Source organism: Somniosus microcephalus, chromosome 1 (assembly GCF_052327205.1).
Source record: "Somniosus microcephalus isolate GS21.2 chromosome 1, FLI_Smic_1.0, whole genome shotgun sequence".
Taxonomy (NCBI): domain Eukaryota; kingdom Metazoa; phylum Chordata; class Chondrichthyes; order Squaliformes; family Somniosidae; genus Somniosus; species Somniosus microcephalus.
In genome coordinates this window covers 69,506,768-69,522,097 of record NC_140987.1, presented here as the reverse complement: position 1 = coordinate 69,522,097, position 15,330 = coordinate 69,506,768, and the positions used below count along the sequence as shown (strand labels likewise).

Here is a 15,330-nt window from a genome sequence, read left to right as displayed (position 1 = left end):
TCAGTTCTATCTTCTCTCAATTTACTCCCTCACGATTAAAACTGTTTAGCTTTGTTGCACTGCTGGGGTGGGAGAGGAGGTCAAGAGGATGGCGAACAACAAGGGCGGTCAGGCAGGCGTGAACGGGGAAGACAAATGACTGCAGTCTTACTACGTAAGTGAATGACAGCATCTAGATCAGCAAAGCCTCAAACTGATGAATTTCTAATGATTAACCTTTTATCAGCAAATTGGAATAAACAAATCCCCATGAATCCAATAATGAAATAAATTAAAGTATGGCTATTTACTTATGCTTAATTCATTTACATATTTACAAGTTGTGCTTTTTTGCCTAGTAGGGCTTTGTTGAAAATGGTGCAAAAAGCATTATCTACTCTTAGTAATGATTCTCAACTTTGAACAATTGCTTCAGAGCGAAACTTTATGAACACCGTTGTTTATGCTTTTGTCCAGCTCTTCAAGAACAAGGTTTTCACTCTGCTTACAGGCATTTTTGTCTGCTCGACTTGTGCTGCAATCGTCTATAGCCTCCGAATTGCTAGTTACAGGCTCTTGTCCAATTTTGTTCTGTGCTGTTAAAATGAATTTGTTCGACATCCGCTGAGAATAGGTCTCTCTGTGCTTGACTTCAGAAGAGCAGAGCTGAAACTTGAAGGCAGCCTGAAACCCTCGCCGAAAATTCTCATTGAAATAGCCATAGATGATGGGGTTGACACTGCTGTTGCAGAAGGCTAACCAATGGGCAAAGGGGTAGATGTAGAAATTGATTATTCTCAACTGATTGTGCGAGAGGCTTGCGTAGTCAGACAGCATCATCAGAGTCCAGAGCGGGAGCCACGACAAGGTGAACAGCAGCGCTACAATGGCCAACATCTTGATCACGCGTCGCTTCTTTTTAGACACGGTATTGCGATTTTGCTGGCGAGACATTTCGTCAACAGGCATGCTGGTTTTAAACAGCGTAATTCCTATCCTCGCATACATGATGACTATGAGTGACAGAGGGGCCAAGTAAATGTTGGAAAATAAAACTGTGGTGTAAATCTTTTTCATTTTCGGGGTTGGCCACGCCTCGTAACACTGACAGTAAGGATACGTTTTCATATTACTTCGGACAATCCTTACATTGTCAGGCAGCTCGGTCACTTGCAGCATGATTGCAGAAGGACACATTATGAAGACAGCAAGAAGCCATATGACAGCGATGATGATGGTTGCAGCAGTCATGTTAAGCTTTTGTTTCAAAGGGTAGACGATGCATCTGAACCTGCAGAATAAATAATAAAAAGGAGACATTTGTTTAATGTCCAAATAATTTCCACAATTTGTATATTCGGGGTATACATTTACATCTAGATCTAAGTTAGATGTCAGGAGGTGGATCTTTTCCCAGAGAATAGTGGATCTCTGGAACAGGCTGCCCTCCCGTGTGGTGGACGCGGACTTGCTGAATTTCTTCAAGCGACAGTTGGACCTGTTTCTGGCTGGGGCGGAGATCACCTCTTACGGAAGAAAGGTACTGCAGGGAATTCAGGACCAGAGTGATCTCCTGGACTAGTTTTCCCAGATTTTTTTTCCCAAATTGGCCTGGGTTTTTTATCTGTTTTTTTTGCCTCTCCCAGGAGACCACTTGGTTTTGGGCGGGGTGGAGAGTATATATTGTGCTACTCTGCTCGATGGACCAGATGGTCTTCACCTGTCTGTCATTTTTCGTATGTTCATATAGGAATTTATAGGACTGGCAAGGAAATCCATCTGGCTGATCCCAGGGGTGGACTGGGAAGAGTGAGGGATTCTCACACGATAATACAGTGCTATGGAACCATTCACTTGCATATGGCCAGTCCACCCCTGGCTGATCGCAAAAACTAACATCTTGGCCAGCTCCCTGATACAAAGGATCTGTAGGCTTTGCTGCCCCACAAGTGGCTTCTTAACCTAGAGATGTTGCTGGAATTCTTACTCTCGGTATTTTTCAGGAGTAGGGTCCATTTTTTGAACAACTTTCTAACTCATTATTTAAAAAGAAATACTGTGGTAAAAATGAAATGCATGATCTGATTCCAAAATAATTTCAGAGAGCAGGCAGGACAATGAGCTCGATTAAAAATTAAACTGAAAGCAAAACTTTCCCAAGTTTTCAGAATTCATGCTCCAGTTTCGAATGCCTGGAGTGCTTATCGGGAGTCTGAGCATGGCGGTCATCCAACTTATAACATAGATAACCCCACAGGAGGGGGTCGCTTGATCCGACTGCCTGCCTCTGTTCCATGGCTACGTTTGCGCCCGGGTGTCCCTGGAGATGGAGTACACGTTGTCTACTGGGGCGCTTGAGGCCTTCCGCCACCGAGGGATTGGACTGCTTCATCACCCACCAGAACCAAATTTTAATTTGATTTTGTTAAATTTCCTTTAAAAGTTTTTTTTTGGGATTAATTTACAGGTTATGGGTTGTGCCCCTTTAAGAAGGGGAGGGGGCACTTGCTACCTCCTAATTTGTGATGACATGTTATCAATTAAAGTAATTAACATTCAACATAGAAGATAGGAGCAGGAGTAGGCCATTCAGTCCCTCGAGCCTGCTCCGCCATTCAATGAGATCATGGCTGATCATCCAAATTCAGTACCCTGTCCCTGCAGCACCTCCCAAACCCGCGACCTCTTCCACCTAGAAGAGGTAGATATGCCCACAGGACCCTGCTGACCACTGCGCCTGAATTCCCCACACACGCCTATGTGAAGCACAGCACCAAGAGCACAGATTGGGAGAATCTGACTATCTCCAACAAGTGAGAGTCTAACCACCTCCCCTTGACATTCAATGGCATTACCATCGCCGAATCCCCCACTTTCAAAATCCTGGGGGTCACCATTAGCCACAAACTTAACTGGACCAGCCACATAAATACTGTGGCAACAAGAGCAGGTCAGAGGCTAGGTATTCTGTGGCGAGTCTCTCACCTCCTGACTCCCCAAAGCCTTTCCACCATCTACAAGGCACAAGTAAGGAGTGTGATGGAATATTCTAAACTTGCCTGGATGAGTGCAGCTCCAATAATACTTAAGAAGCTCGACACCATCCAGGACAAAGCAGCCCACTTGATTGGCACCCCATCCACCACTTTAAACATTCACTCCCTCCACCACTGGCGTACCGTGGCTGCAGTGTGCACCAACTACAAGATGCACTGCAGCAACTCACCAAGGCTCCTTCGGCAGCACCTCCAAAACCCGCGACCTCTTCCACCTAGAAGGACAAGAGCAGCAGGTGCATGGGAACACCACCATCTCCAAGTTCCCCTCCAAGTCACACACCATCCTGACTTAGAAGTATATCGCTGATCCTTCATCGTCGCTGGGTCAAAATCCTGGAACTCCCTACCTAACAGCACTGTGGGAGTATATTCACCACACGGACAGCAGCGGTTCAAGAAGGCAGCTCACCACCACCTTCTCAAGGGCAACTAGGGATGGGCAATAAATGCTGGCCTTGCCAGCCCTGATCCCATAAATGATTTTTTTTTAAAAATCTGCCCTTCACTGCCCTGAACCTGAAATGATCAAGACTAGAATGGTTCGACTCCATTTTTGCTATCAATTAGGATGATTAAATCATCAATCTGAATTACTTAAACCAGAAGCCCCCTTTTTAAAAGGGCAGAAACAATAAATTTCAAATTTTAATAAAAACTATCATAAAAATTTATCAAATGATAATGTTGCTTCCTGTATTCACTATGCACTCCAGTCCCTCTGGCACCACTGGAATGATGGTTGCCATGGAGACAACTCTTAAAAAGAATTGTATAAGCTGTGGTGCAAAAATGCTATATTTCTGTAAAGCTGTACAGACCAGCAATCACAGGGCACTTTGAGCTAGCTGAAAGAATTGGAATAGACATAGCGTGTAATGAAGTCTTAAATAGAGTTGTATGGAAGAACGATAATAGATTAGCATTGGAAGCACAGCTCTGTTATTCTGCTTTTCACGGTTGAAGGCTAACCTACCCAATTTAAAAACCTGATTATTGAGAGATAAAAGACACTGGGGGAAAAATTCAGTATCGCCCCGTTTGGGGCGCGATTATGGGCCGTGCGCAAAGTTTAGCGCCTGGCGTTAATTACCACCTCCAACTGCAAACTTGGCTTTTATCGCCGCTGGAGTTGATTGGAGCGCTAAATCAGGCGCTATACACCTCTCTTAAGGTGCAAAGGTCGAGGAGCGAGTCGCTACCTCAGAGCGCTGGCGAAGCTCATGTGATGTCAGTCAGCAATGGAACACAGACACAATGGCGCCGGCCAGTTCTTAAAGGGGAGGGTTGATCTTGCTCTCCATCCACATCCTACTCATTGCAGCCTTGAATCTTGGCCTGGAGAGACCTGTACATCAAATCTGCTGGAAAGAACAATGGAGAGGCCCAGGGAAAGAGCTCAGAGTGCAGCCGCCACAGTCTCTTTTAAATCGATACAAGGAAGGGCAAATCAAAATGAACCTGCAAAGTGCTGCTCAGTACCCAAAACTCCTTCACACAGCGTTGAATCTCTCCAGAAGTCTCTCTCTCTCTCTCAGAATGCGTGGTGCAAAAATGTCACCAACAAAAAAAGGCAGGAAGCAGTCACCTTTAAATAGCACTCCCCCAGTCCCTTCCTGACTGCAAAACGCTCCCCTCAACCTGTCGTTGCTAGCGGCAGGCGGTAAGGCAGGGGGCGCCACTCAATATCCGGTCCGGGGCGCTACCGGGGCATTGCACACTCGACTGATGTCCCCAACAAGCTGGCCACCAAACTCCACACTCTTGGCCTGAACACTTCCCTCTGCAACTGGACCCTGGACTTCCTAACAAACAGACCCCAGTCTGTCAAATTAGGTAACCACACCTCCCCCCCCGCTGACCCTGAACACGGGGGCCCCACAAGGATGTGTGCTAAGCCCCCTCCTCTACTCCCTCTTCACCCACGACTGTGTGGCTGTTCATGGTTCCAACACCATCATCAAGTTTGCGGATGATACCACGGTAGTAGGCCAGATCACCAACAACGATGAGTCAGCCTACAGGGAGGAGGTCCAGCATCTCGTGAAGTGGTGCGCCGATAACAACCTGGCCCTTAACATCAAGAAAACCAAAGAAATCATTGTGGGCTTCAGGAAGTCTAAAGGCGGAAGTCACACCCCCATCCACATCCATGGGGCTATGGTGGAAAGGGTGGACAGCTTTAAGTTCCTCGGAGTCCACATCACGGAAGACCTCTCCTGGTCCCTCAATAACTCCTCTCTGGTGAAGAAGGCCCAGCAGCACCTATATTTCCTAAGGAGGCTGAAGGGATGTAACTTGTCACCCCTGATCCTCTCTAACTTTTACCGCTGCACAATAGAGAGCATCCTGACGAACTGTATCACAGTATGGTATGGCAGCTGTAGCTACTATGACCGGAAAGCCCTGCAGCGGGTAGTCAAAACTGCCCAACGCATTACCGGCACCCGGCTACCGACCATAGAGCACATATACCAGAAACGCTGTTTACGGAGGTCACGGACCATCATCAAAGACCCTACCCACCCCAGCCACAGTCTGTTCACCCTCCTGCCATCTGGGAGACGCTACAGATGCATTCGCACCCGAACGACCAGATTTAGGAACAGCTTCTTTCCCAGGGCTGTCATCCTACTGAACTCCACAAATAAACTCTAAAGCCTGCACATCTGCCAATGCACTTTATTATGGTTATGTTTATGTTAATGTATTACAAGCCAAATGAATGTTGAATGTTTAAATGTCTTAATCTAAATGTACACTCTCGGGAGCCGCAAGCCTACATTTCGTTGTACTGCACTTGTGCACTAACAATGACAATAAAAGTTGATTATGATTATGATTATGATTATGATTATGATCTGCCAGCGCAGGAGATCATGGCAGTAGTGTTTAGCGCCACCGCAAAATGTCTAGTTAATTTTGCGAGCGGCGCAAACATCGCCGTGCACAGGCGCTAGTTGCTTAGTGCCCCATTAGCACCCTCTTAAGGCGCTAATGGGAGGCGCAAACCAACTGAATTTTTCCCCTACTGTGTTATGCTCCATTTATCTTACAGAACTGCCATTAACAGTGGGCCCGACTACAGCGGTAGGTCGATGAGGCGGTGCTGTTTTTTCTGAAGCTGCTTTTGTATTGCGCTAGCGCCTTGCAGGTGCTGCTGTGCCGGACAGTGGCCAGCAAGGCTCATTAGAAAAAGAGAAACCGGAGTCTTTGGGTGAATCTTTGGCTCGAAATCTTTCCTAGCACGGACCCATGTTGGGGCCAGTTTCTAGGATGTTTTACTAGAGTTGATTCTGCAATGCTGGTTTAAGAGCTCCTATGACTGCCTCATATCTTATGAATATTATTTACATTAGCTCCCTGTGCAATTGGTGCTTTCCACATGGAGTGTGAACTCATGCGAGTTTACAGGCGCTAATCAAAATTAAAAGGATGCATTCACTGAAAGGAGCATGGATATAAAGGGGCATATAAAGGGGCATATGGGGAGAAAAATGGTGGCGCATTCTAGGCATGTCAGAGCACGGGGGGAATAAGGGAACGTGTACTCTCCCCCCGAAACTCACACCTATTACCATCCTGCTCTTATGTTTTGTTTCTTAACTCGTCCCATTACCATCTCCTTTTGACTTGCACCATCTCTTAATCTCTCTTAATGTCTCTTAATCTCTCCTGCCTTCCATCCTATCACAGACCTTCCCTTTTGTTCTTTCCTCCCCTCCCCCCTATCCCTGCCCCTACACTTGCTTAAAAACCTGTTCCATCTCCAGCTTTTTCCAGTTCTGACAAAGGGTCATCGACCTGAAATGTTAACTCTGTTTCTCTCTCCACAGATGCTGCCTGACCCGCTGAGTATTTCTAGCATTTTCTGTTTTTATTAAAACAGATGATCTGGTCATTATCACATTACTGTGTGTGGAACCTTGCTGTGTGCAAATTGTCTGCCACATTTCCTACATTACAACAGTGACTACACTTCATAAGTACTTAATTGGGTGTAAAACACATTGGGACATCCTGAGGTTGTGAAAAGTGCTAAATTAATGCAAGTCTTTCTTTCTTCTTTAGGATCCAGTCCTACATTGTGCATTCTATTCTCAATGACACCACAATACTAATACTGGTGATGGGTCATGGAAGTCAAGTGAGCTGTGCGCACCAAATTCTCCCAGTTCACCTTACCTGTCCACTGCAATTGCAACTAGGGTAAAAACTGAGGCTGAAACAGAGATTCCTTGAACCAAGCCACTCATCTTGCAAACAAAGTTTCCGAAGGGCCAGCCTGTAAAACAGAGTACACTTCCTGTCATTCAGTCCAGGGAGGAAAAAATAGCAGAAATATTTGATGTGGGATTGATTTTGTACAGAAATAATAACAGCTGCAAATGTATTTTTCACCCCCAACCTTATCACATTTTGGAGACATACATTGCACTAGTTCATTAAAATACTAGATTCTAATTTGAGACGGGTAACTCCCAGACGGTCCAGCCCAGTACAGGTAAGTGATCCCAGTTAAGGAGATGACACCCAGTGTTCCAGATGGGCATGGGATACAAAGCCTTTAAATTGTTCTTCTGAGGTGAACAATATGCACAATCTCTTCCTAAGTGACATTTTTCATGTCCCCTCCATCCCAATATTTCAGTTGCATTTGCTCATGTATTTCCAATGCCCTCCTTCTCTCAATTCCATGAATAGTATCAATCAAGCTGCACCGTAACTACCTGTTAAACTAATATTGAGGCGATTTAATTGGCATTTATGTTGGACATTTCAGCTGAGAACTAAGAAATATTGCTTCCCAATGGCAGGCACTACAAAAATTACAAGAGATACTAATTGGAGGAAACCTTCCAGCCACTTGTAACAGCTGTATGGATCCCAGAATTAATATATAAGGGGCTCTTCACTTGCACCAAACATTGCAAACTGCTCTGGATAGTGCAGAAGAATCTGCCTCTTAGAACTGGGCAACCATAAACAATGCAAGTGGCGCCGAGAAATATCGATTTTCTGCCCTGAACACCATCATTGATCATCTCAGTTATTTGGCATTACAGGAGATACCTTTTGAACAGCATCTCCCATTAATGCTGCATCTGCTGCTTACGGTGCGCTGGAGGACACTCCAAGACATGTAGTGGCCGGTTTAGTGAGCTTGGAAAAAAAATTGTAGGCAACTATTATCCAGGAATACAGAAACCTCGTGCAAGTGCTTGTATAGAACATGGGGGACTTGGGATTGGGCAGTGCCAAGTGTGCAGCAGCACAAGAACCAATATCTATCTCCCTTGTCAATGTGAGGCCTATATTACGCTTTAAATAAGTGAGCAAAGTGCTCCTGGGCTAACAGAAAAATTCTGGCATATTTTCTGGGACTTTAATGGCAGAAGATAGAGCTTCAATGCCAGAAGAATCCTAATGCCATACACAGGTCAGGTTCCAATCAACCTCTATACTTACTCCTCAGAAGGGTATATTGAAAAGTAGCCCATTACCCAGAACAGTTGATAGACCATCACATCACAAATGGCAATCACAGTACTGCATCACAGTTATACACACTGGAGACACTCACCATTAATGCCAGTAAACACTCATGACTTTACCAAATCCTTTTAGTAGTATCTTTATTTAAGACTTTCATGTACATTGTGAGTGTCTGCACAGGTGGCTATGCTATGGTGGAAATAGAAAGGCCAATAGAAGATTATTTACAGACTCTGAAGCTGGACCACTGGTGCAGCCCTGTGATGGTCTACAGCGAAAAAGTGAATGAGTTCATGACAAACACGTCTCCCACATGGCAGTAGATGCTGAGCTGCTGCTTTATTGAATGAACATTTCTTCTCTTGCTCCTGCTGCTCTTCATTCAAGTCCATGTGTAAGGCCTAGAGTATCATTAGGTGAAACATGCAGCAGACCCCATTGATTTTGCTAACTTCTACTGTCAGCCCCTAAGCTGAGTGGACTAAACATTAATATCCCACAGTTCTGCTCGATGATACTCCAGTCCTCGAGTGTGCCTTATTTGTAGCTGGTCACTGCTGAGTTCTAGGGATTGTACTGAGGTGTCACCACTACTGACCGAGCTGGCCGAGTCCTGAAGGACATAGCTGCCAGTCTGGGCCTGCGACAGGTGGTGAGAGAACCAACATGAGGGAAAAACCTACTTGACCTCGTCCTCACCAATCTACCTGTCGCAGATGCATCTGTCCATGACAGCATTGGCAGCAGTGACCACCGCACAGTCATTGTGGAGATGAAGTCCCGTCTTCACACTGAGAACGTGCTGTGTGGCACTACCACCGTGCTAAATGGGATAGATTCAGAACAGATCAAGCAACTCAAAACTGGGCATCCATGAGGCACTGTGGGCGATCAGCAGCAGCAGAATTGTATTCCACCACAATCTGTAACCTCACGGCCCAGCACATCCCTCACTCTACCATCACCACCAAGCCAGGGGACCAACCCTGGTTCAACAACGAGTGTAGAAGAGCATGCCAGGAGCAGCACCAGGCATACAGGAAACTTTGAGTTATCCGGAGGCGAACCATCCGGCAAGCTCGAGCCACCGGCAAAAATCAGGAGCCGTTTTTTATTCTTTTCGTTTCTTTTCTTTTCTTTTTTTTTCCCAGTCAAGCACTGCAAGGTCTGTAGCTATAGCAACAGCTTCAGCTATAGATGCTTGCAGCTGCAGCCGACTGTTTAGAAGCTGTTGCTAAGCAACAGTGTTTGTTGTCAGATACGGAGATGAAAATCTCCGTATCTTTCAACATTAACTCTGGAGTGTCCGGCAGTTTTGAGGGAACGGCAGCAGCTCGGTCCCGTCGGTGCCGGATAGCACAAAGTTTCCTGTACTTAAAAATGAGGTGCCAACCTGGGGAAGCTGCAACACAGGACTACATGCATGCTAAAAAGCGGAAGCAGCATGCTATAGACAGAGCTAAGCGATCCCACAATCAACGGATCAGATCAAAGCTCTGCAGTCCTGCCACATCCAGTCGTGAATGGTGGTAGACCATTGAACAACTAACAGGAGGAGGAGGCTCCAAAAATATACCCATTCTCAATGATGGTGGAGCCCAGCATGTGAGTGCAAAAGACAAGGCTGAAGCATTTGCAACAAACTTCAGCCAGAAGTGCCGAGTGGATGATCCATAGCGACCTACTCCCGAGGTTCCCACCATCGCAGAAGCCAGTCTTCAGCCAATTCGATTCACTCCACGTGATATCAAGAAATGTCTGAGCGCACTGGATACAGCAAAGCCTATGGGCCCTGACAACATCCCGGCTATCGTGCTGAAGACTTGTGCTCCAGAACTAGCCGCGCCTCTAGCCAAGCTGTTCCAGTACAGCTACAACACTGGCATCTATCCGACAATGTGGAAAACTGCCCAGGTATGTCCTGTCCCCAAAAAGCAGGACAAATCCAACCCAGCCAATTACCGCCCCATCAATCTACTCTCAATCATCAGCAAAGTGATGAAAGGTGTCATCAACAGTGCTATCAAGTGGCACTTACTCACCAATAACCTGCTCACTGGTGCCCAGTTTGGGTTCCGCCAAGACCACTTGGCTCCTGACCTCATTACAGCCTTGGTCCAAACATGGACAAAGGATCTGAATTCCAGAGGTGAGGTGAGAGTGACTGCACTTGACATCAAGGCAGCATTTGACCAAGCCTGGCATCAAGGAGCCCTAGTAAAACTGAAGTCAATGGGAATCAGGGGGAAAACTCTCCACTGGCTGGAGTTCTACCGAGCACAAAGGATTATAGTTGTGGTGGTTGAAGGTCAATCGTCACAGCCCCAGGACATTGCTGCAGGTGTAACTTGGGGCAGTGTCCTAGGTCCAACCATCTTCAGCTGCTTCATCAATGACCTTCCCTCCAACATAAGGTCAGAAATGGGGATGTTCGCTGATGACGGCACAATATTCAGCGTCATTCACAACTCCACAGATAATGAAGCAATCCATGCCCGCATGCAACAAGACCTGGACGACGTTCAGGCTTGGGCTGATAAGTGGCAGGTAACATGGTAACATTCGCGCCACAGAAGTGCCAGGCAATGACTATCTCCAACAAGCGAGAGCCTAACCACCTCCCCTTGACATTCAATGGCATTACTATCGCCGAATTCCCCACTATCAACATACTGGGTGTCACCATTAACCAGAAACTTAACTGGACCAGCCACATAAATACTGTGACAACAAGAGCAGGTCAGAGGCTAGGTATTCTGCAGCGAGTGTCTCACCTCCTGACTCCCATCTACAAGGCACAAGTAAGGATTGCGATGGAATACTCTCCACTTGCCTGGATGAGTGCAGCTCCAACAACACTCAAGAAGCTCGACACCACCCAGGACAAAGCAGCCCGCTTGATTGGCACCCCATTCACCACTTTAAACATTCACTCCCTCCACCACCGGCGTACCGTGGCTGCAGTGTGTACCATCTACAAGATGCACTGCAGCAACTCGCCAAGGCTTCTTCGGCAGCACCTCCCAAACCTGCGACCTCTTCCACCTAGAAGGACAAGGGCAGCAGGCGCATGGGAACACCACCACCTCCAAGTTCCCCTCCAAGTCACACACCATCCTGACTTAGAAGTATATCGCCGATCCTTCATCGTCGCTGGGTCAAAATCCTGGAACTCCCTACCTAACAGCATTGTGGGAGTGCCATCACCACACGGACTGCAGCGGTTCAAGAAGGTGGCTCCACCACCTTCTCAAGGGCAACTAGAGATAGGCAATAAATGCTGGCATTGCCAGCGATGCCTTGATCCCATAAACGAATAAGTAATCATGTTGCAGCAGGTAAACCAGCCAGCCCACTGCTCTCAGAGTCCTATCATACATAGTAATTAGAAGGATAAATACATCATGTTCCTATTCATGCACATGATTTTCACATGAACATTGCAAACAATTTGATCGTTTAACGAAAAGTATCCCCTTCTCTTCATGTATCCCATTACTACATGGGCGGGCACATGAGTCATAGAGTAATAGAGTTTTACAGCACAGAAAGAGGCCCTTCGGCCCATCGTGTCTGCGCCATCCATCAATCCCTGTCCAGTCTAATCCCATTTTCCAGCATTTGGTCCATAGCCTTGTATGCAATGGCATTTCAAGTGCTCATCCAAATGCTTCTTGAATGTTGTGAGGGTTCCTGCCTCTACCACCCTTTCAGGCAGTGAGTTCCAGATTCCAACCACCCTCTGGGTGAAAAAGTTCCTCCTCAAATCCCCTCTAAATCACCTGCCCCTTACCCTGAATCTATGCCCCCTTGTTATTGACCCCCCTACTAAGGGGAAAAGATCCTCTTTATCCACCCTATCGATGCCCCTCAACATTTTGTACACCTCAATCAGGTCCCCCCTCAGCCTTCTTTGCTCCAAGGAAAACAACCCCAGCCTGTTTAGCCTTTCTTCATAGCTGAAGCGCTCCATCCCAGGTAACATCCTGGTGAATCTTCTCTGCACCCTCTCCAAAGCAATCACATCCTTTCTATAGTGAGGCGACCAGAATTGCACACAGTACTCCAGCTGTGGCCTCACCAGCGTTTTGTACAGCTCCATCATAACCTCCCTGCTCTTATATTCTATGCCTCGGCTAATGAAGGCAAGTATCCCATATGCCTTTTTAACCACCTTATCTACCTGTTCCGCTGCCTTCAGGGATCTATGTACATGTACACCAAGGTCCCTCTGACCCTCTGTACTTCCTAGGGTCCTACCACTCATTGTGTATTCCCTTGCCTTATTTGTCCGTCCAAAATGCATCACCTCACACTTTTCAGGGTTAAATTCCATTTGCCACTTTTCCGCCCATCTGACCAACCCGTTTATATCGTCCTGTAGCCTGAGGCTTTCCTCCTCGCAATTTACCACCCCACCAATTTTCGTGTCATCTGCGAACTTACTGATCATACCTTTTACATTCTCATCCAAATAATTTATGTAGATCACAAACAGCAAGGGACCCAGCACCGATCCCTGAGGTACCCCACTGGACACAGGCTTCCAGTCACAAAAGCAACCTTCGACCATCACCGTCTGCCTCCTGCCACTCAGCCAGTTTAGGATCCAACGCGCCAAGGCACCCTGGATCCCGTGGGCTCTTACCTTCTTGACCAGTCTCTTATGCGGGATTTTGTCAAAAGCTTTACTGAAATCCATGTAAACCACATCCACAGCATTTCCCTCATCCACACACCTAGTCACCCCCTCGAAAAATTCAATCAGATTGGTCAGACATGATTTACCCTTGACAAAGCCATGCTGACTATCCCCGATTAATCCTTGCCTCTCCAAGTGGTGACTAATTTTGTCCCTCAGAATTTTTTCCAATAATTTCCCTACCACAGATGTTAGGCTCACTGGCCTGTAATTCCCTAGTTTATCCCTGCTACCCTTCTTGAATAATGGTACTACGTTAGCTGTTCTCCAGTCCTCTGGTACATCCCCTGTGGCCAGAGAGGTTCTGAAAATTTGTGTCAGAGCCCCTGCAATCTCCTCCTTTGCCTCACACAACAGCCTGGGATACATCTCTTCCGGGCCTGGGGATTTATCCACTTTTTGGCCTGCTAAAACCACTAGTACCTCCTCCCTCTCGATGCTAATATGTTCAAGTATGTCACAGTCCCCTTGCCCGATTTCTATGTCTACATTGTCTTTCTCCATAGTGAACACAGATGCAAAAAATTCATTTAAAACCCCGCCTACATCATCTGGCTCTACACACAGATTGCCACTTTGGTCCCTAATGGGCCCAACCCTTTCCCTGGTTATCCTCTTGCCCTTAATATACTTATAAAACATCTTAGGATTTTCCTTTGTTTTGCTCGCCAGTGTTATTTCATGGCCCCTCCTTGCCCTCCTAATTTCTCTTTTAAGTATGCCCCTGCACTTTTTATACTCCTCTAGGGCTTCCTCCGTCTTTAGTCTTTTGTAATTGCCAAAAGCCCCCCTTTTTTTCCTAATGCATTTTTGTATATCCCTTGTCATCCAAGGTTCCCTTTGCTTGTTGGTCCCACCCTTGACCTTTACAGGAACATGTTGGCGCTGTACTCTCTCTATTTCCCTTCTGAAAGTCTCCCACTGTTTTGATGTGGATTTTCCTATAAGTAGCTGCTCCCAGTCCACTTTGGCCAGATCCTGCCTTATCATATTAAAATCGGCCTTCCCCCAATTTAGAACCCTTATTTCCGGGCCGTCTTTGTCTTTTTCCATGACCACCTTAAATCTCACCGAATTATGGTCACTGTCGCCAAAATGCTCTCCTATTGACACTTCCACCACTTGCCCGGCTACATTCCCTAGAATTAGGTCCAGTACCGCCCCCTCTCTTGTAGGACTTTCTACATGTTGGCTCAAAAAGCTCTCTTGGATGCACTTTAAGAATTCTGCACCCTCTAAGCCTTTCACACTCTGACTATCCCAATTAATATTGGGGAAGTTGAAATCCCCCACTATTATTACCCTATTATTTTCGCACTTCTCTGAGATTTGCCTACATATCTGTTCCTCTATCTCCCCCTGACTGTTTGGGGGCCTATAGTACACTCCCAGCAAAGTGCTTGCCCCCTTTTTGTTTTTAAGTTCTACCCATATGGCCTCATTAGAGGAACCCGCTAATATATCGTCCCTCCTTACAGCAGTAATTGACTCCTTAATTAATATTGCAACACCCCCTCCCCTTTTACACCCCCCTCTGTCTCATCTGAAGATTCTATACCCTGGAATATTGAGCTGCCAGTCCTGACCCTCCCTCAACCATGTCTCCGTGATAGCAACAATATCGTACTCCCATGTGTTCAACAACAACTTCAGTTCATCCACCTTATTTGCAAGACTCCTTGCATTAAAATAAATGCCTTCCAGCCCTGCCATATTCCCTTTTGCCTTCACATATTTGCTCTGCCTTCCCAGCTGACTTGCTTTTTCCTCCGTATTTGGCTGTAAATCACCCCCTACTATAGCTCCACTCTGTATCCCATCCCCCTGCCAAGTTAGTTTAAACCCCCCCCAACAGTGCTAGCAAACCTCCCCGCAAGGATATTGGTCCCCCTCTGGTTCAGGTGTAAACCGTCCAACTTGTACAAGTCCCACCTTTCCCAGAAGCAGACCCAGTGATCCAGGAAACTAAAGCCCTCCCCCCTGCACCATCCCTTTAGCCACGCATTCATCTGTTCTATCTTCCTATTCCTATACTCACTAGCACGTGGCACTGGGAGTAATCCAGAGATTACAACCTTTGAGGTCCTGCTCTTTAAT

At 46.5% G+C, this 15,330-nt stretch overlaps 1 protein-coding gene across 1 annotated transcript in view; it reads right to left on the bottom strand.

Moving 5' to 3' along the window:
• Positions 1-331: 331 nt before the first annotated feature.
• The window catches only part of LOC147124149 (neuropeptide FF receptor 2-like), a 72,102-nt gene continuing 57,103 nt past the window's right edge, over positions 332-15,330 (bottom strand). The window contains exons 2-3 of the mRNA XM_085998116.1: positions 7,221-7,320; positions 332-1,270 (exon numbers count right to left, since the gene is read on the bottom strand). Coding sequence (XP_085854242.1) covers positions 412-1,270; positions 7,221-7,320 — 959 coding nt within the window. The 3' untranslated portion in view covers positions 332-411. The remainder of the gene's footprint in view (positions 1,271-7,220; positions 7,321-15,330) is intronic.